We start from the raw sequence: 21,208 nt of genomic DNA, 5'->3' as shown, positions 1-21,208 counted from the left end.
GGTAGACGAGGGAGAGGAACAAACTGAGGATGAATGGGACATGTGTCCCTTACCACCACAGTACAGGCACAACCACTGGGTCAACCGATGCTGGCGCTCTGCCGATGATAGCCTGGAAACATCCATCTGCATAGGCTCCCCGCCTGGTTCTGAAGACTGGATTGAGTGTGATTGTGCAGGAACAGGCGGAGACTGCAAGGCGGGCACTTCATTGAGGCAGGGCTTCATTCGGTTGGTGACTCAGATGGAAAGTTGGATGAAGCGCTCGAGCCCCATGGTGTCATCAAATGAAGAGAGATGCAGCCACAGCGTTGGGTCGAGCCCCTGACGGTAAGTGGTGAGTAGAGCAGTCTCATTCCATCCACTGGAGGCTGCTAGGGTGTGGAACTTGAGAGCGTAACCTTGGATGGAGACTTTACCTTGATGAAGATTACAGAGTTGTTCACCAGTGGAAGTATCACCCGCAGGGTGTCCAAAAACCTCTCTGAAGTGTCGAGTGAAGCTCTCAAAAGTTTGAGTAATGGGACTGTTTTGCTCCCAAAGTGGTTGGGCCCACTGCAGTGCTCGTCCAGAGAGCAAGTTGATGATATACGCCACCTTAGACCGCTCTATGGGGAATAGATGCAGCTGCATCTCTAGGGCAAGCAAACATTGAAGCAAAAAGCCACCGCAGTTCTCCGCCGATCTGGAGTGTGGCGCTGGATTGACCAAGGGACTGGCAGAATAGACCGGTGAAGAAATTGCAGAAGTTTGGTTCGAGATCGGCGGGGCAGTGGGGTTAGATGAGGTGGTTAGTGCTCGATGGAGTGTGTCAACCAGCTCCTGGATGGGATCCAGACCTGCTGGGTTCATGATTCTTGATGGTCTGGTAACCTGTAACAGTAACCCAGACTCGAAGATGGTGGTGAACCCAAAAGCAAGTATTTATTTGAACAGAGACAGCAAATGACAGGTGAGTGGTGAATGAGCAGATAGGTTCTGGAACAGACAACAGTACTTGACGGAGGTTATTGTATTTGCAGGTAGAAGTATTACTTGGGTTGGAGGATAACACCAAGGGAAGGAGACGCAGGAGAGGAGACTTGGAACAAATTTGGGAATAGCGCTGGAGAGGAATCGTCGAGGGAGCACGCTGAAATGGCGTCTGAAGAGTCAGGTAAGTAGAAGGTAAGTGAGTCTGTATACTGTTTTGATACCAGACGAAGACTGAAGGGAGAGTGAAGTGTTATATAGAGGAGCTGATTGACACGGTGATTGGAGACAGGTGCGGGTGATCAGTATTTGGGGGAGCGGGAAGGTCGAGTGTTTGTGGCGGGAAGGTCAGGTGGATCTGTGACAACATGTCAATTAGACTGTCTCTTCCTGTCTATGCAGATAGTCAAAGGTTTGGCTACATGAGACTACACATTTATCTTACACACAAATAATATAAAAAAGTATTAACATATAGCTGTAATGGGAAATAGGCAATAACCTGTATCAAGTATTCCATCCAAAAAATATATATATATATATATATTTTATTTATTTATTTATTTATTTGCTTCTTCCTGTAAACAGCCTTTGCATGTATCATAAGTAGAGCCCGACTGATATGGGATTTTTGAGACCGATACCGATTTTAGAGGGGGAAAATTCACCGATTACCGATATTGTGGCCAATATAGCTAATTTTTGAGCTGGAATGAAAACAGACCTTTTCTATGTGGATTTTGCACCGATTTTTCACCAATATGACTATGCAAAGGTACTCAGGAGGCTGCTTTTTTAAACAAATATTTTTATCAAAGAATATTTGACATTATTATTATACATTGTCAACAAATTCTAGAAATGAACACTAAGAAAATAAAGAATAAATAAAAATGCAATAAATAGCTAAATAAAATTCAGTACTGTATGTTTAATATCAGTCAATTGCTGACCATTAAAATAAAGAATAAATTAAAATACAATAAATAGCTAAATAAACATCAGTACTGTACGTTTAGTATCAGTCAATGGCTGCCCATTAAAATAAAGAACAAATTAAAATAAAATAAATAGTTAAATAAACATCAGTTGTACTGTTTAGTATCAGTAAAATGCTGACCATTTAAATAAAGAATAAATAAAAAAAAAAATACAATAAATAGCAAAATAAACATCAGGGGCCGGTTGCACCAGCTATACGTACGTTACAACTTAGCCTAGTTGTGGCGTAAATGGGCACTAAGTCAAAATGTATGCACTACTAAATATTTGAGCGTTGCACCATTACATTTATGTAGGACGTAACCCTATATATATAAACTAAATATTTACGGAAGCCTCTGACCAGGAGCAACTGATGGAATAAAAAGCAGACTTACTTAATGACATCAATGAGCTCATGTTTTGGTGGACAGGCTTCAGTCCTTTCGACATATATGACGGTGTTGGCATTTACACTCGTTTACATTTACGAGAGAGAGAAAAAAAAACAACTTTTAAGTGGTTCTTCAGTATGAAACCAATCTAACGGTGCAGTTTTTAGGGTGTGTCGCCGGTGTCAAGTTTCAACACATTCAAAATATATATATATATATATAGGATATTAAAATTAATAAATGTCTATTTTTCCAGCCTGTTGTATTAGTATTTATTTATCACCCCTCATTTATTTTAGATACAGTTACTATATAGTATTATTTATACAGGGCAAATATACTATTTATTAAATCTACTTTTATTACATATCCTATTTTAATGTCTGGAAAACCAGACTTTTAAATATTACATTTTATAAATGCAATTACTGGAATTGTTTGGTTGAAGGGGGTACCAAACTGCGAATCCTGAACAAAACAGTTTGGTGAATACATGTTTACACGCTGACAAGGTATGAAAGTAGCTACGTGGTTAGCTAGTTAGCTATAAGCTCGTTGCCACGGAGAGCAAAAAATTGACTTTATTTACTTTCCAGCATTGTGTCTCACCAAATAGGTAACAACATAGCATGAAATCAACACTCAACAGACACAATCCACCACTGCACCGTTGTCTGCTGAGCTGCAAAAAGATACTCTGATGTTTACCTTTCAATCTGCTACATTACTGACTGCACTGACAAAATATAGCTAGCTAACATAACAAACAGATCTGATCAACATGAGTGGCATGGTTGTCAGGGACAGGGTTAACGTTATATTAGTTATATAAAAATGATGGGGTCATTGTTTATTAACTTTCCAGTATGTATTTCACAAACTAGTTAGCAATTTACCGATAAGACACCACTGAACTCCGCCCTGTCTGCAGAGTCACTGTCAGTTGTAAACAGTGGAGTCGGAGTGCGCTCTGCTGGACAAATTACGCAATGACACCAATTCTAAAGCATTGTTTTCTGCATTATATGTTCTGAAAAAAGTTTTCATATCTGTGCATATCGGTAAACATATATGCTGATACCGATATATTGGTTGGGCACTAACCATAAGCCACTTTTCCACCATCGGGCCAGTGCGAGCCAGGGCTATCAACTGGTCAGCTGGGACCAATAGCATCGGACCTCAAGCCGAGAGACCAAAATCAATCTGCATTCCCACCATCAGGCCAATAGCCCAGCAGTGTTGCCCTAAAACCTGCCCTGGTGCCAGCATCACACACCCTGCTAATTTCACAAGCAAGAGGGAAGATCAAGCTGAGGTATCAGACTCTGGAGACTAGCTAGCCCTCCAAATGAACACGGATTTGTACTGTGTCCACACTGAACCCATACCGTTGTGAGCTGGTTCCATAACTTGGCAAGTTTCATCTATTGACCAGTACTGATAATTCTCCATTCACTATCTCATGTTGAAAAGTCTTGCTACAAAATCTGACAAATACAGTCCGACTTCTTTGCCAATTAACTGCATTTCAGCAATGCATATCTGGTTATTGTTTTATTTTTTTCATCCAGTTTATATATTTCTATTACAAATGAAGGTGTGAGTACATATTAGCACTGCAAAACTAAAACTGTGGTTTCCATTCAATTGTTAAATAGCTTTGCATCCAACACATGCATTAATTAAGATAGTTTTACACCTACATCTGTGACCCTAATAAGAGCAGAGATCTGAACAGCAATTAAAAACATTTTATCGTGGCATGTAGTATTTAATAAATTACCCAATTACAGATACACTTATAGTTGTTTAGTGAAGTTCAAAAAGAAGAAAGATCACTCAAAGCCACCACAGAAGTATCAAAGCCCACATTACTGTTTCCTCTGAATAGCTGGCCTTTCACTGAACATACTGTATTAACTGAGCTGAGTAGAGGTTAGCCATGCCGTAATGAGAGTGTGAGAGCCTAGATGAGACGTGCAGTGGGTCATTTTCAAATGAAAGTTATTAGTGTTCATTACACAGCTCCCTGTTGATGGTGCTATATATAGAGCACAAAGGTTGAGTCCATTTTGAATATGATGTGGGTAGAAAAGCTCATTAGAATTCAAAAGATAAAGTTTGTTCCAGGCCAGTACAGTGCCAAAGTGCAGCCCTCATATGGAGAGCAAGTGAGAAGAACATTCATCTATGAGAATGTAGTGATCTTGCAGTGAAACTGTTCCCTGGTGTGTCTCCGGCACATGGATAAAACTCCTCTCCCGAGAAAATCACTGACAAAATCCTCATTTATCCTTTGTCGGTCCCCTCCTTATTCAGGGGTAACCTGTTACTTTGCTTATGAGTGTGGTCGATTAAATCACACCGAGTGCTGTTTGTCTATTGCCCTATCCTCAGCACACTATAATGCCACTGGTGCATTATTTCAGTGAGGGCCAGAGCCTTTGAGAGCTTATTAATGATATCTGCATTGTTCTGGATTTTGGCTTTAGTGTGCTTTTGGCATCAGCAGTACAAGGGCATTGAACCAAAAACCACTATCCTGCATTAAGGTCTTCCCAGAGGGCTACGGAGGGTTCTTTGAGAGATTAAGACACCACTGGAGAAAACAAACTTAAGATACTGCCTCCCTGGGAATGAATGAGCCTTCCCAGTATGTGTTTCTCTAATTATTGTCTAAACTGATTATAAAGACTTAGCACTATCTAAATGTGGCCAAGATTTTACTTCAGGAGTTTGCAACCTGCACCCTTATCACCACTTGCTTCAATAGGACCCTGTTACAGATGTGATCAAAAGTTTGCATACCCTTGGAGAAATGGTAATGTATGTACCATTTTGAAAGAAAACATGAGTGAGCAGGCAAAATACATTTATTTAATTTCTTATGGGATTCATATTCAACTGAAGGTTATAACAGAATGGCACAATCATAAAACAAAACATGGCAACAAAGAAAAAAAAAATGAAATGATCCCTGTTTAAAAGTCTGCATATCCTTAGTTCTTAATACTATGTATTGCCCCCTTTAGCATCAATGACAGCATGCAGTCTTTTGTAATAGTTGTCTATGAGGCCCCAAATTCTTGCAGGTGGTATAGCTGCCAATTTGTCTTGGCAAAATGCCTCCAGGTCATGCAAATCTTTGGTCGTCTTGCATGAACCGCACATTTGAGATCTCCCCAGAGTGGCTCGATGATATTAAGGTCAAGAGACTGTGATGGCCACTCCAGAACCTTCACTTTTTTCTGCTGTAACCACTGGAGGGTCAACTTGGCCTTGTGCTTAGGGTCATTGTCATGCTGAAAAGTCCAAGAGCGTCCCATGCGCAGCTTTTATGCAGAAGAATGCAAATTGTCTGCCAGTATTTTCTGATAACATGCTGCATTCAACTTGCCATCAATTTTCACAAGATTCCCCGTGCCTTAAGAGCTCACACACCCCCAAAACATCAGTGAGCCACCACCATGCTTCACAGTGGGGATGGTATTCTTTTCACTATAGGCCTTGTTGACCCCTCTCCAAACATAGCGCTTATGGTTGTGACGATAAAGCTCTATTTTGGTCTCCTTGCTCCAAATTACAGTGTGCCAGAAGCTGTGAGGCGTGTCAAGGTGTTCTCGGGCATATTGTACACAGGCTTTTTTGTGTCATTGGCGCAGTAAAGGCTTCTTTCTGGCAACTCAACCATGCAGCTCATTTTTGTTCAAGTATCGTCGTATTGTGCTCCTTGAAACAACCACACCGTCTTTTTCCAGAGCAGCCTGTTTTTCTCCTGAGGTCACCTGTGGGTTTTTCTTTGTATCCCGTACAATTATTCTGACAGTTGTAGCTGAAATCTTTCTTGGTCTACCTGACCTTGGCATGGTATCAAGAAATCCCCAAATTTTCCACTTCTTAATAAGTGATTGAACAGTACTGACTGGAATTTTCAAGGCTTTGGAAACCTTTTTATATCCTTTTCCATCATTATATAGTTCCATTACCTTGTTACACAGGTCTTTTGACAGTTCTTTTTCTGCTCCCCATGGCTCAGTATCTAGCCTGCTCAGTGCATCCACGTGAGAGCTAACAAACTCCTTGACTATTTATACACAGACACTAATTGCAATTTAAAAAGCCACAGATGTGGGAAATTAACCTTTAATTGCCATTTAAACCTGTGTGTGTCACCTTGTGTGTCTGTAACAAGGCCAAACATTCAAGGGTATGTAAACTTTTGATCAGGGCCATTTGGGTGATTTCTGTTATCATTATGATTTAAAAAGGAGCCAAACAACTATGTGATAATAAATGGCTTCATATGATCACTATCCTTAAATAAAAGACAGTTTTTTTGCATGATCAATCATATCAAGGAGTGGTGGTGGCATATCGAGGCCTTGATATACAGGTGCATCTCAATAAATTAGAATGTTGTGGAAAAGTTCATTTATTTCAGTAATTCAACTCAAATTGTGAAACTCGGGTATTAAATAAATTCAATGCACACAGACTGAAGTAGTATTAAGTCTTTGGTTCTTTTAATTGTGATGATTTTGGCTCACATTTAACAAAATCCCACCAATTCACTATCTCAAAAAATTAGAATACATCATAAGACCAATAAAAAAAAAAACATTTTTAGTGAATTGTTGGCCTTCTGGAAAGTATGTTCATTTACTCTATATGTACTCAATACTTGGTAGGGGCTCCTATTGCTTTAATTACTGCCTCAATTCGGCGTGGCATGGAGGTGATCAGTTTGTGGCACTGCTGAGGTGGTATGGAAGCCCAGGTTTCTTTGACAGTGGCCTTCTGCTCATCTGCATTTTTTGGTCTCTTGTTTCTCATTTTCCTCTTGACAATACCCCATAGATTCTCTATGGGGTTCAGGTCTGGTGAGTTTGCTGGCCAGTCAAGCACACCAACACCATGGTCATTTAACCAACTTTTGGTGCTTTTGGCAGTGTGGCAGGTGCCAAATCCTGCTGGAAAATGAAATCAGCATCTTTCAAAAACTGGTCAGCAGAAGGAAGCATGAAGTGCTCCAAAATTTCTTGGTAAACGGGTGCAGTGACTTTGGTTTTCAAAAAACACAATGGACCAACACCAGCAGATGACACTGCACCCCAAATCATCACAGACTGTGGAAACTTAACACTGGACTTCAAGCAACTTGGGCTATGAGCTTCTCCACCCTTCCTCCAGACTCTAGGACCTTGGTTTCCAAATGAAATACAAAACTTGCTCTCATCTGAAAAGAGGACTTTGGAACACTGGGCAACAGTCCAGTTCTTCTTCTCCTTAGCCCAGGTAAGACGCCTCTGACGTTGTCTGTGGTTCAGGAGTGGCTTAACAAGAGGAATACGACAACTGTAGCCAAATTCCTTGACATGTCTGTGTGTGGTGGCTCTTGATGCCTTGACCCCAGCCTCAGTCCATTCCTTGTGAAGTTCACCCAAATTCTTGAATCGATTTTGCTTGACAATCATAAGGCTGCGGTTCTCTCGGTTGGTTGTGCATCTTTTTCTTCCACACTTTTTCCTTCCACTCAACTTTCTGTTAACATGCTTGGATACAGCACTCTGTGAACAGCCAGCTTCTTTGGCAATGAATGTTTGTGGCTTACCCTCCTTGTGAAGGGTGTCAATGATTGTCTTCTGGACAACTGTCAGATCAGCAGTCTTCCCCATGATTGTGTAGCCTAGTGAACCAAACTGAGAGACCATTTTGAAGGCTCAGAAAACCTTTGCAGGTGTTTTGAGTTGATTAGCTGATTGGCATGTCACCATATTCTAATTTTTTGAGATAGTGAATTGGTGGGTTTTTGTTAAATGTGAGCCAAAATCATCACAATTAAAAGAACCAAAGACTTAAACTACTTCAGTCTGTGTGCATTGAATTTATTTAATACACGAGTTTCACAATTTGAGTTGATTTACTGAAATAAATGAACTTTTCCACGACATTCTAATTTATTGAAATGCACCTGTAGTATGTATGCACTTTTCATTTTTTCTGATCCAAGAAGTATTTCGTTTTAACAGCCAAAGTTTAAAACTCCTGTTTTAGTGCAGTTGAAGACTAAAATTGTCATGTTTATCAGAAATTATCATGATTTTGTAATATTGTTGATCGTTTGCATTACATTTTTCTACTTATGCTTTTACATTGTTTGTCTTATATGCATTCTTACAGTCATGTGTAAGTTAATATAATATAAGTTATTATGTAAGTCTTACATAAGTTCTTTACATTACCTCATGGTAAATTATTCCACATACACATGTGGATCAAATTAAGGGGGGAGTGTGGGGTCTGCTTTAGACAAAGGAAGCCTATGTTGTTGTTTTTTTTTTTTTTTGTTGTTGTTTATTTTTATCCCATGGATGGACTTAAATACGCCTGTTTGAGTGATCCAATCACATAACATTTTGGACCCATTTTATACCTTTATTTAGCACTGACCACTTGTGATCAGATCACCTGAAACACATCTTAATACCTGGTGTAAACATGGTCATGAAGTCTGAATCCAGCAGGGCACAACTACTGAACTGGAGAGGTGGAGGAATGGACCTGTATTAATATAGCAAAAATGGAAATATAAAAGCATAATGCAGAGTAAAGGGGATTTGCTTGGGGTGGAGATTTAAGGTTGTGGCCTCATTGGTGGCTTGAACAAAGCAAAGCGTGACTGAACCTGCCTTTTTGGAGCTCTGAAGCAGCCATTCTAAAAGACGAACACAAGAGGTGCAAACACAATGCAGGCATATGGACTGAGGTCCCTTTTGCACGTGCCCAGTCTTCAGTCTCTTTCTGTGTCTGTGTTACATTTCTACAATAGGGCCGAGTGTCTTTGTCAGCGTGTCTGCCTTTGTTATGTGGACCTTTGCCTGCATGGATGGTGTCTATAATATATATATATATATATATATATATATATATATATATATATATATATATATATATATATATATATATATATTTTTTTTTTTTTTTTTTGTTTTTTTTTTTTTTTTTTTTATCTGATTGTTTTGCAGGACCTTTGTTGTCAAAGGGATGACATTTTTTATTTTTATTTTTATTTTTTATTTATTTATTTATTTATTTTTTGCTTGTGTGATGAGAAAATGTGGAATGACATCCACAAAGCAAGACAGAAAAACAAAAAAACAGAGGGACCAAGTCAAAAAAATACAAATAAAACTTAGGCTAAGTCTCATTTCTGTCATAAAGAGAAATATTGAGAGAGGGAGTGACTGAGTTAGGCATCACATTTTTCTCCAGACAATGGCAAGTAAGTGTTTGAGTGCTTGGCTGTGCAGGCAAGCGTTAGATGAGAGGCTTCACACGCCTGCTGTATAGATGGTGCATGCTGGCAAGCATGCTGGGGTTAACACATCTGTTCATCACTCACATAAACTGATGAAGCTATAGAAGAGTATGTGTAGGAGTGAGTACATTGAACCAATCGGTTCCAAACTTTTCTATAGGTGACTGTTTAGTAGCACTTAAAGCCTAAGAAATCCTTTATGTTACACATCAAATTCACAGAAATGCAACATTTCCATTAATATTCACATCTTTTGCTTGATCATTTCCATGGGTTGAACCAATGTACCATAGTCAGGGTAGGTGACATATTTAATTTGATGCAAATGAAAACAAGGCACTGAGGAATAATGATGTTGTGGTATCTAGATTATGTATTATTTTCATAACCCATGTTTTTATTAATTTATTTATTTTTTTAATTTATTATTATTTATTTTTTATTTGAGTCAATTTCCAATAACTCTCGTATTAAATAATATAACAAACAGAACATAATACTGCATAGCTACCAACTATTCTATAGAACAAAGAGCCAAGCTAATCTAGCAAAAAGCTATCCTTTAAATGAAGTAACAAGTTACACTACATGCCAAACATACCTAGCTAAATTTAAGCTACATCATATGTTTTGTAAATATAAAATAAAAATATAAAAATAGCTGTAATGCAGTCTAATATATTTATAAAAAAATAAACAAATCAAAAAAAATAAAAAATACAAAAAAATAAATAAATGCATAAATAAATAAATATCTTCAAAATATCAACATGAGAAAATACAGGACATAAAACTCGATTGCTGAAATATTGTGAGGGAAAATGTAACGCACTGTAGCTATTTTCAAAGCTACCCTTCTGCTTAATGGAATATTTTACCCAATATTTACGTTCTGTCATTTTTACATAATATCCATATGCCAGTTTCTTTAGAGCTAAGAGAGTTCTGTGCTGTTATTCGGGAGCTGAAGTTAGAGTGACACCAGCAGCATCTCAAAGCAAGGGGATAATCTGACAAAAACCAGACACAGTGGCAGAGGACAACATTCAAATTTTGGATCCATTTTACACCTCTATTTGACAACGCATTAAACGGTATTCCTTCATTGGGTTAAGGTCATAAATTGTTTATGACTGATCTGAAAAATATAGATTTTTGCACATTACCATCAATTTCACTCTGTGTTCTTACTGGCTTATCCAAAGTGTTGTGCACATGCCTGTTTACATTTTAAAGCCAAAAGCAAAGAATAATCAGATGATTTCAAGTTCAATGGTTTAAAATGGTTTTCTTGTACTATCAGATTTTTTAAACAAGCTGATTTTTGGTAGTTATCAGCATATTGGTGTGTATGTAAACATACTCATTTATTTAATTTGAAAGTGAATAACAACTTAAATTTCATTCTGTTCATGATCATATTGCTTCAGAAGAGTTGGTATATAGTGCATGAGTCATATTGATTAATTTTACTTTGGTTTTATGGTGTTTTTTGTTGTTTTTTGTCCTTTTCCAAACTTGACAGACCAAAGTCTCTTTCCACTTTCTTTATATGGCAAATATTCTACAGAAGAAAGTCAAACAGATTTGGCGACATTAGGGTTAGTAAATAATGACAGAATAAAAAAAAAATGTTTGGGTGAACCATTCCCTTTATAAAATAGCTTTGCAACTGAAAAGCCACATTATTTATCTAATAATTATGATACAACCTCGCTACTGCTAAATGTAGTTAAACTAATGGTACCAACTCTGTCAGTGGAAAAATGGAAAATCTCTCTTCTAACAAGTGAGGCTTTGCACCATTTTCCTTTACATGTAGTCTGTGTGACAGTCAGTCTGAATTACAAGTGTGACCACTGGGTTATTCACACTCATCTGGTTGTCTTTCCTACTCTGAGCCTTGACATTTCCTTGACACAGTGTGAATGATGTCAAGGTACAATGTGTTCTTACCCCAGACGAGGCCAGTAAGAGAATAGAAAACAATACCCAGTTGACTCTTTAGCCATACTGTTGGAGTGGGTAAGAGGCAAGTCTGTCTGCAACTTCTCAAGCTCATGCACAAACCTCTGCCAACATCCCATCAACACGACTGAGGCATTACCATCACACTCCATCCAGCCACATAGCCTATACCATTACCGTGTAAAGGCATAAAACAGAACCTGTGCATTACTTCCCGCTCAAGGATGAGGATATCATGCCACGGCTATTTGAGTTCCAGGGATGAAGATAGGGGTGATGAAGGTGATAAATGTAAGGGGGCGGATTTGACTGAGTGAGACAGAGAAAACTGAGGCTGAGAACAGAGGGAAGGAGGTGTGCGGACTTGACAGATGAATCTCCTCTATAAAGCGCAGCTGAATGTGGAAAAAGGTCATCACTTTAGCTCTTCTGCTTCTGTAAAGAGCGACAGGGCTGTCACCCCAGTTCAAGCTTCCCACACTGAGCCCGAACCACCTGGCAATTAAAGGTCATCTCTGCTTCCAGTAACAGCCAAGAAGGGCCCAAAGTGGACCAGGACATCTAAATATTCCTTATCTCCTCCACCTGCTTCCAGGCTTTGAAAGATGAGTAAAAGAAAAAAAAAAAAAAAAAAAAAATGGAATGAAAAGAGATAACATTTTTTTTTAGTTCTCACCATGTGGACAAACACTGAAGATGAATTATGGTTGAACTGAATGCGGTCCAATCATTTGAGAGGCAACCGGCTAGGGTAAAAGTCTCAATTCTCCCTAGTGGTCTCTGAGATAGACACCAGCCTGTTGATTGTGAAATAGAGTTGACTCTTTCAAATCTTCCTACTTCACAGTGGTGAAAAAGTCACCAGAGGGTTAGAGAGAGGGGAGGCTTGTGAGGGATAGGGTGGTCTAATGTAAATGAGATCAAGTCTTTCAAAGACAGCTGAGGTGTCTTTATCTCAGGAAACACATGCCATTTGCAATTACCATGTTTAAGATGAACAAAAACCAGTCAGGGCGTGAAGAGCTTCCTGAAGGATCATCCATCTTGCCTGTAAGACAAAGGGCAGTGGGAGGGAGGGTGGGGTGGCAGGACTTTTGCCAAGTCCTGTCCCAAAGCAGCTATTATGAGAGTGTGAAAGTGGAGCTTCAACTGGCCTGAGTGAATGAGAGCAGACTGAGTATTGTAAATGAAGCACTGCACAGAGTCAAAGGCTCTTTAAATGCACAGTCATCTGTAGGCATGACAAATCTCTGAGCAAACAAACGTAGGTAGTTTTGCCAGTTAAATTCATGTTTTAAGGGAGAATCCACAGGAATTTCTGGTTTTCAAAACACAAATTGATCTTTTTAAAGGTTATTGCCGGAATATTTCTAAATATCAAAAGTTCACACATACTCATTTAAAGCTGAAGTGTGCAATTTCTGTGACACTAACCTCACCCAATGGACTTTAAAAAAAAAAAAAAAAAGATTCCAGAAAACTGTTCACATCTTCAGTTGCTGCTAATAGATAGTCCCACCTCAAACTAACATCACTGGTTGGGCCAATGTTTACTAGCACCACTGAGTCATAGTGTTACACAAGAAATTAACCCACAAATAGCTTGTTTATAGTTGAATCTGCATATTAAGCTGGGATACCAGAAAGACATTTAGCATCAAAAACATTACAAACATCAGCTTTAAATCCAAAGATTCCTGGTGTTGGTGTCTTAAACCAGGACCTGAACTCGATTTTGGATGGGATGTGTTTGCATTTCACACATACCCTCGTGAGCGGATAAATGTTTCAAATGGGGGATCAAGCTGCATTACATGAAAGGGCCTTTGCACACACAACTCACCTGGATTAGCGCTTCACTTAGCCTCTCCTCATCCACCTCCAGCACGATATCCCGAATCTCTTCGTAAGGCAGCCGGAATGATCCCAGGAAAATTGCTGTTGGGGAGAAAAAAAATAAATAAAAAATATGCAGGAGTCATTTTATGTCCCTCTCATTTAAAGTGTTAAATTCAACAGAGGCTCACTCACTGTCCCTCAGAAATGTCCCTGGGATGAAGTCAATAACTTCAAATGCGAATGGAAAAATTGTTAAACCATTTGGCAATTGGAAGGAAAAGAGAAACACAATTATCTGGCAACAATAAAAGCTACTAAAATAGCCTCAGATTTGAGGTCCTATTACTAGATAATGACTCAGCATCTTAAACTTTCACCTGGGATGAAATGCAGAGAAACATGGATGCAATTTAACCAGCATATCAGTGGGGAACCAAACTTAATTGTACATTCATTTCTGAAGAAGTCTCGGCACTGAGTTTAAAATTATCTTAACATTTCCTTAGCATTTTCGAGTAGTGTCAGGAAACAATGCTGACCAGAACCCAACTTTGTTCTGGGAAATTATTAAGGTACAGATCATTAAAAGGTTGCTCTTGTTTTGTACCACCTACCTCCAGCTAATTTAACAAATGTTTCAGAGTATGGATGGGAATGCATGGCTGAGTGGATCCCGAAGATGATGTGTTAAGAGTCTGCTCTCTGAAATTTGTTTATATTTTGTCAAAATCCTCCATCACAGCCAATGAATAAGGCCCTTCTGACTCACACCATCATCCAGCTCTCTAGTGTGTAGGTAAACCAGGTCCAACATCTGATGAACAGTGATTTAATAAACTACCATTCCTACCGCCTGATTGACTGAGTCTCTGTGAGACTCTGCTCTATTTTCTACAATTCATTAGCTGGCCATCTGCATGTGACAATATGCCGGTTTCTTCAGAGCTAAGAGAGTTCTGTGCTTTTATTCGAGAGATGAAGCTAGAGTGACACCAGCAGCATCTCAAAGCAAGGGGAAAATCTAACAAAAACAGGACACAGTGGCAGAGGAAAATATTCGTATTGCAGGTTTGATGTGCCAAATCTACACTAGCAACTAAATACATGGAATCAGTCTGGCTGTAGGGATATGTTAATTGAGAAGCCATCAGCAGGATGATGAGCCAATCATCAAGAGTATGCCATGCCAACAAACAAACAAATGGTTAGTCACCGAATGTGGTGAGTTTAACAACCCTCAGAACTTATCATATTTGCTACAAAAATTGTAATTGGACGACAAATGCTTTCACCTCATCTGTTGATTCATTAGCATAATTTACACATTCACAGCTAGTGAATTTTCCTGACTTTTTCATCTAACAAGTTTGGCCATGACAGATGCATCCCATAATTAATTTTCACTTCACATCCACTCATAGTCATCAGCCCTGTGATTTAGTTACTTTTTTTTTTTTTTTCTTAACACCACACACCCTGCATGTTTGCCAAACTTCTAACAACAATAGCATTTCCACCTATCATAGCATAAACTCTTTACATGGTGTTTCTTCAACTTTGAGCACTTTTAGCACTGTGGACTTCTGTTAAGATTTGTTAAAAAATCACATTCTCACTATATATATATATATATATATATATATATATATATATATATATATATATATATATATATATATATATATATATATACAGGTGCATCTCAATAAATTAGAATGTTGTGAAAAAGTTCATTTATTTCAGTAATTCAACTCAAATTGTGAAACTCGTGTATTAAATATATTCAATGCACACAGACTGAAGTAGTTTAAGTCTTTGGTTCTTTTAATTGTGATGATTTTGGCTCACATTTAACAAAAACCCACCAATTCACTATCTCAAAAAATTAGAATATGGTGACATGCCAATCAGCTAATCAACTCAAAACACCTGCAAAGGTTTCCTGAGCCTTCAAAATGGTCTCTCAGTTTGGTTCACTAGGCTACACAATCATGGGGAAGACTGCTGATCTGACAGTTGTCCAGAAGACAATCATTGACACCCTTCACAAGGAGGGTAAGCCACAAACATTCATTGCCAAAGAAGCTGGCTGTTCACAGAGTGCTGTATCCAAGCATGTTAACAGAAAGTTGAGTGGAAGGAAAAAGAGTGGAAGAAAAAGATGCACAACCAACCGAGAGAACCGCAGCCTTATGAGGATTGTCAAGCAAAATCGATTCAAGAATTTGGGTGAACTTCACAAGGAATGGACTGAGGCTGGGGTCAAGGCATCAAGAGGCACCACACACAGACATGTCAAGGAATTTGGCTACAGTTGTCGTATTCCTCTTATTAAGCCACTCCTGAACCACAGACAACGTCAGAGGCGTCTTACCTGGGCTAAGGAGAAGAAGAACTGGACTGTTGCCCAGTGTTCCAAAGTCCTCTTTTCAGATGAGAGCAAGTTTTGTATTTCATTTGGAAACCAAGGTCCTAGAGTCTGGAGGAAGGGTGGAGAAGCTCATAGCCAAAGTTGCTTGAAGTCCAGTGTTAAGTTTCCACAGTCTGTGATGATTTGGGGTGCAATGTCATCTGCTGGTGTTGGTCCATTGTGTTTTTTGAAAACCAAAGTCACTGCACCCGTTTACCAAGAAATTATGGAACACTTCATGCTTCCTTCTGCTGACCAGCTTTTTAAAGATGCTGATTTCATTTTAAAGCAGGATTTGGCACCTGCCCACACTGCCAAAAGCACCAAAAGTTGGTTAAATGACCATGGTGTTGGTGTGCTTGACTGGCCAGCAAACTCACCAGACCTGAACCCCATAGAGAATATATGGGGTATTGTCAAGAGGAAAATGAGAAACAAGAGACCAAAAAATGCAGATGAGCTGAAGGCCACTGTCAAAGAAACCTTGGCTTCCATACCACCTCAGCAGTGCCACAAACTGATCACCTCCATGCCACGCCGAATTGAGGAAGTAATTAAAGCAAAAGGAGCCCCTACCAAGTATTGAGTACATATACAGTAAATGAACATACTTTCCAGAAGGCCAACAATTCACTAAAAATGTTTTTTTTTATTGGTCTTATGATGTATTCTAATTTTTTGAGATAGTGAATTGGTGGGTTTTTGTTAAATGTGAGCCAAAATCATCACAATTAAAAGAACCAAAGACTAAAACTACTTCAGTCTGTGTGCATTGAATTTATTTAATACACGAGTTTCACAATTTGAGTTGAATTACTGAAATAAATGAACTTTTCCACGACATTCTAATTTATTGAGATGCACCTGTATATATATATATATATATCAAACTCAGCAAAAAATAAATAAACGTCCCTTTTTCAGGACACTGTATTTTAAAGATAATTTTGTAAAAATCCAAATAACTTTACAGATCTTAATTGTAAAGGATTTAAACAATGTTTCCCATGCTTCCCCTAACCCCCCTAACCATAAACAATTAATGAACATGCACCTGTGGAACGGTCTTTAATACACTAACAGCTTACAGATGGTAGGCAATTAAGGTCACAGTTATAAAAACCTAGGACACTAAAGAGACCTTTCTACTGACTCTGAAAAACTCCAAAAGAAAGATGCCCAGGGTCCCTGCTCATCTGCGTGAACATGCCTTAGGCATGCTGCATGGAGGCATGAGGACTGCAGATGTGGCCAGGGCAATAAATTGCAATGTTCGTACTGTGAGATGCCTAAGACAGTGCTACAGGGAGACAGGAAGGACAGCTGATCGTCCTCACAGTGGCAGACCACGTGTAACAATACCTGCAAAGGATCGGTACATCCGAATATCACACCTGTGGAACAGGTACAGGATGGCAACAACAACTGCTTGAGTTACACCAGGAACACAGACTGTCTGCAATATGCTGAGAGAGGCTGGACTGAGGGCTTGTAGGCCTGTTGTAAGGCAGATCCTTACCAGACATCACTGGCAACAATGTCGCCTATGGGCACAAACCCACCTTCGCTGGACCAGGCAGGACTGGCAAAAAGTGCTCTTCACTGTCGAGTCCCGGTTTTGTCTCATCATGGGTGATGGTCGGACTCGCGTTTATCGTCGAAGGAATTAGTATTACACCGAGGCCTGTACTCTGGAGTGAGATCGATTTGGAGGCGAAGGGTCCGTCGTGGCCTGGGGCGGTGTGTCACAGCATCATCCGAATGAGCTTGTTGTCATTGCAGGTAATCTCAACACTGTGCGTTACAGGGAAGACATCCTCCTCCCTCAGGTGGTACCCTTCCTGCAGGCTCATCCTGACATGACCCTCCAGCATGACATTGCAGAAGAATTGTTAGGGATACAAAGAAAAACCCACAGGTAACCTCAGGAGAAATACAGGCTGCTCTGGAAAAAGACGGTGTGGTTGTTTCAAGGAGCACAATACGATGATATTTGAACAAAAATGAGCTGTATGGTCGAGTTGCCAGAAAGAAGCCTTTACTGTGCCAATGCCACAAAAAAGCCCGGTTACAATATGCCCGACAACACCTTGACACGCCTCACAGTTTCTGGCACACTGTAATTTGGAGTGACGAGACCAAAATAGGGCTTTATGGTCACAACCATAAGCGCTATGTTTGGAGAGGGGTCAACAAGGCCTATAGTGAAAAGAATACCATCCCCATGGTGGAGGCTCACTGATGTTTTGGGGCTGTGTGAGCTCTAAAGGCACGGGGAATCTTGTGAAAACTGATGGCAAGATGAATGCAGCATGTTATCAGAAAATACTGGCAGATAATTTGCATTCTTCTGACAAAATATGTTCACAATTTCTGCATAGGTTGAAAAAATAAAAAATAAAATAATTTAAAAAAAATATTAGGGGCAAAATTGTTAGGTGTGGTGGAAATGATGCAACATCATTTTTTTTTATTTATTTTTTTTAAACAATATATATATATATATATATATATATATATATATATATATATATATATATATATATATACATTTTTTTATTTTTTTGCATATTTATTTTAGTGTTTGTTTATATTTTCATTGTTTTAAACATTTGTTTATTTATTTGTAATGGATTTCCCTAGTTAAATGAGATGAGGCTAAAACAATAACATCTATACATACTAGGCACAAAATGTGTGTGATTGTGTCTAGCATATAACAACAACAACAAACAACAACAAAAATTGTTTTTTTACTGTTTGTTATTTTAATAAAAATCAGTTCTTGTGATATGAAATTGCACGAAGTTGAAGAAACACCCATATACTTCAAACCACCTCTATTCATTGGCATTATTTATAGCAACTCTCACTCTATTTATTTAAATGCAATCCACTATATTTCTGAAAAGAAATGTGAAATGCTGACACAGGGCCAATGAGATTCCTCTGGAGCAATTTGCAGTGGAGCTGGACCTGGGATAGGAACAGAATGCCGGATTGTTAAACATGCTAATGGAGCACAGAGCTCTGCTAGGCGTTACTGAGTTAATAGAGGAGCATGACTTCATGAAGTGGTTGGCTGCCTTGCTCTCACTAAGTTAACTCAGTTCACCTCCTACATTAGCCACACTCTTGAGATTCACAACCTCTGAGTCTCATCTGGATTATTGTTTCAGCTGTGTGCAGAACCCCACCCAAGCCCTGCGTCAAAAATAATAGAACAAATATAATTTTTTTCTATATACACTTGCAAAAAAAAAAAAAAAAAAAAAACTGTGTGTAATTGTGTGTGTCTGTGTATTTGCGTAGGATTGCTCATAGGCCCCCAGGATCAATTAACTCAGCAAATTTTCTTAACGAAACAATGTAATGGCCAAAAAATGAAAAAAAGTGGGCATTGTCCAGTCAGCCCACAGATTGTACTCTCAGCATGAGGGGGAGAGAGCAATAGATACCTTGGGGTATGAGTAACTCTTGTTAGCCGAGAAAAGAGCAGCACTGTTTGTCAGTAAAAGTGCTTAGGGTCATTTCCCAAGTCTTGTCTGTCTGCTCCCTCCCCTCCTTCCAATAAAGAAATAAAATAAAATAAAATAAAAACAGCCAGAATATATCATGCTTCAAAGAAATCAAAAGTGGCCTTTCAAATAGATGCTTCTACACTCTCTCTCTGCTTTCCTGTCCCACTTCTCCTTTCCTCTTTTCTTTGAAAGATGACAGATTTGTGGCTGAAGTGTATGTGTAACAGTACTCCTACTCTTGTGCTGGCATTAGTTAATCTAAAGCCTGAAGTGATGCGTGAGTGTTATGCATCAGAGGCAGGGTAAGGAACCGGCAGAAGTGAATGTGAAAGAAATGTTACTGTATCTCTACTCATTCTTGATTACCAGTTTATTTATTACAAAAATAAATAAATAAATAAATAAATAAAAAAAATCTGATATCAAGTAATTTTGGCCACTTTGGTGAATTAAAGTACTAATTTCCTTCCGAAACAGCAAAATCTGTACATTATTCCAAACTTTTGGCTGCCAGTGTGTGTCTCTCTCTCTCTCTCTCTCTCTCTCTCTCTCTCTCTCTCTCTCTCTCTCTCTCTCTATATATATATATAGACACACACACACTCACCTACTGTATAGTACTGCTTTTGAAATTAAAAGGCTGACTACTTTGAAACAAACAATTTAATAATTTAAGTAATTTTTGCATAGTAAAAAAAAAAAAAAAAAAAAAAACATTATTAAAGGCAAAATTGTTAGGTCTGGTGGAAATGATGCAACATCAATGCGTGAAGTGATGTGTGAGTGTTATGCATCAGAGGCAGGGTGAGGAACCGGCAGAAGTGACAGAGAACAAGAGCACGAGGATGAGGACGAAAACACAGGAGAAGGAGAGAGAATGAGTGAATGAGGGGAAGAAAGAAATGTTACTGTATCTCTACTCATTCTTGATTACCAGTTTATTTATAGAAGAAAAAAATAAAATAAAATAAAAAATCTGACATAAAATTTACATTGCAATAATAATGTATATATATTACAATATAGTTCTGAAAATTCAACCCCAAAATGTTTATGTATGACAAAGCCATAAAGTAATTACATAAAGTAAAAATAAAATAAAAATAATAATAATAAAAAAAAAAAAAAATGGATAGATAGATAACTAATGGATAGTTTCGACTGTGACCTTACATCATTTGAATTCAACACTAATATGCCAACTTTTGCTTGGCCATACCGCTAACATACCCAGTCTAAATGGTATAGCATAATCCCTAAACTTTGATACATTTCTACCGTCGGCAATGCCATTTTCTCCGTAGGAGACGGACCGGAGCACATTAAAAGATTCTCATGTTCATGCTGCAAGCGGTGAATAAATAGTGTAGCTCTATTATTATGATATTATATCTCTATTACCTATGCTGAACCAACACTCAGATCAGGTAGTATAAAATTATATCTTCAACCACAGTACTGTAGCCAAACTCGGAGCTTCATCTTCCTCTATTCGCACATATAAATTGTATTGACGTATTCAATTGGAATCCAAGTACTCTTCCGGCTTAGATGAAAACAGGCACGGGTGGGACATATACTCCGGTGGCTGGTTATTTTAATTTTTGCCATGAATATTTCATGAAGTGAGATATTGTATATCTAAGGTGTTCTCCTCTTCAAGACAAAGCAGCCAACATTTCCAAAGAGGAATTAAATTACATTCTCATGCTGCTTTCATCAATCAAGAGTCCAAAGAGTCACAGGTACTCTTGAGAACACAATGAATACACACACACACACACACTTAAACTACTTAAAC

The 21,208-nt window shown here is 38.6% G+C and overlaps 1 protein-coding gene across 7 annotated transcripts in view; it reads right to left on the bottom strand.

Annotated features, from left to right (window-relative positions):
• LOC127412971 (protein diaphanous homolog 2-like) overlaps positions 1–21,208 on the bottom strand; it is a 625,488-nt gene that overhangs the window by 277,590 nt on the left and 326,690 nt on the right. For all 7 annotated transcript variants that reach the window (XM_051649717.1, XM_051649721.1, XM_051649722.1 and 4 more), the window contains one exon: positions 13,481–13,575. In XM_051649717.1, the coding sequence (XP_051505677.1) occupies positions 13,481–13,575 (95 nt within the window). The remainder of the gene's footprint in view (positions 1–13,480; positions 13,576–21,208) is intronic.

Source organism: Myxocyprinus asiaticus, chromosome 22 (genome assembly GCF_019703515.2).
Source record: "Myxocyprinus asiaticus isolate MX2 ecotype Aquarium Trade chromosome 22, UBuf_Myxa_2, whole genome shotgun sequence".
Classification (NCBI taxonomy): domain Eukaryota; kingdom Metazoa; phylum Chordata; class Actinopteri; order Cypriniformes; family Catostomidae; genus Myxocyprinus; species Myxocyprinus asiaticus.
This window is presented reverse-complemented; position numbering and strand designations above follow the sequence as displayed.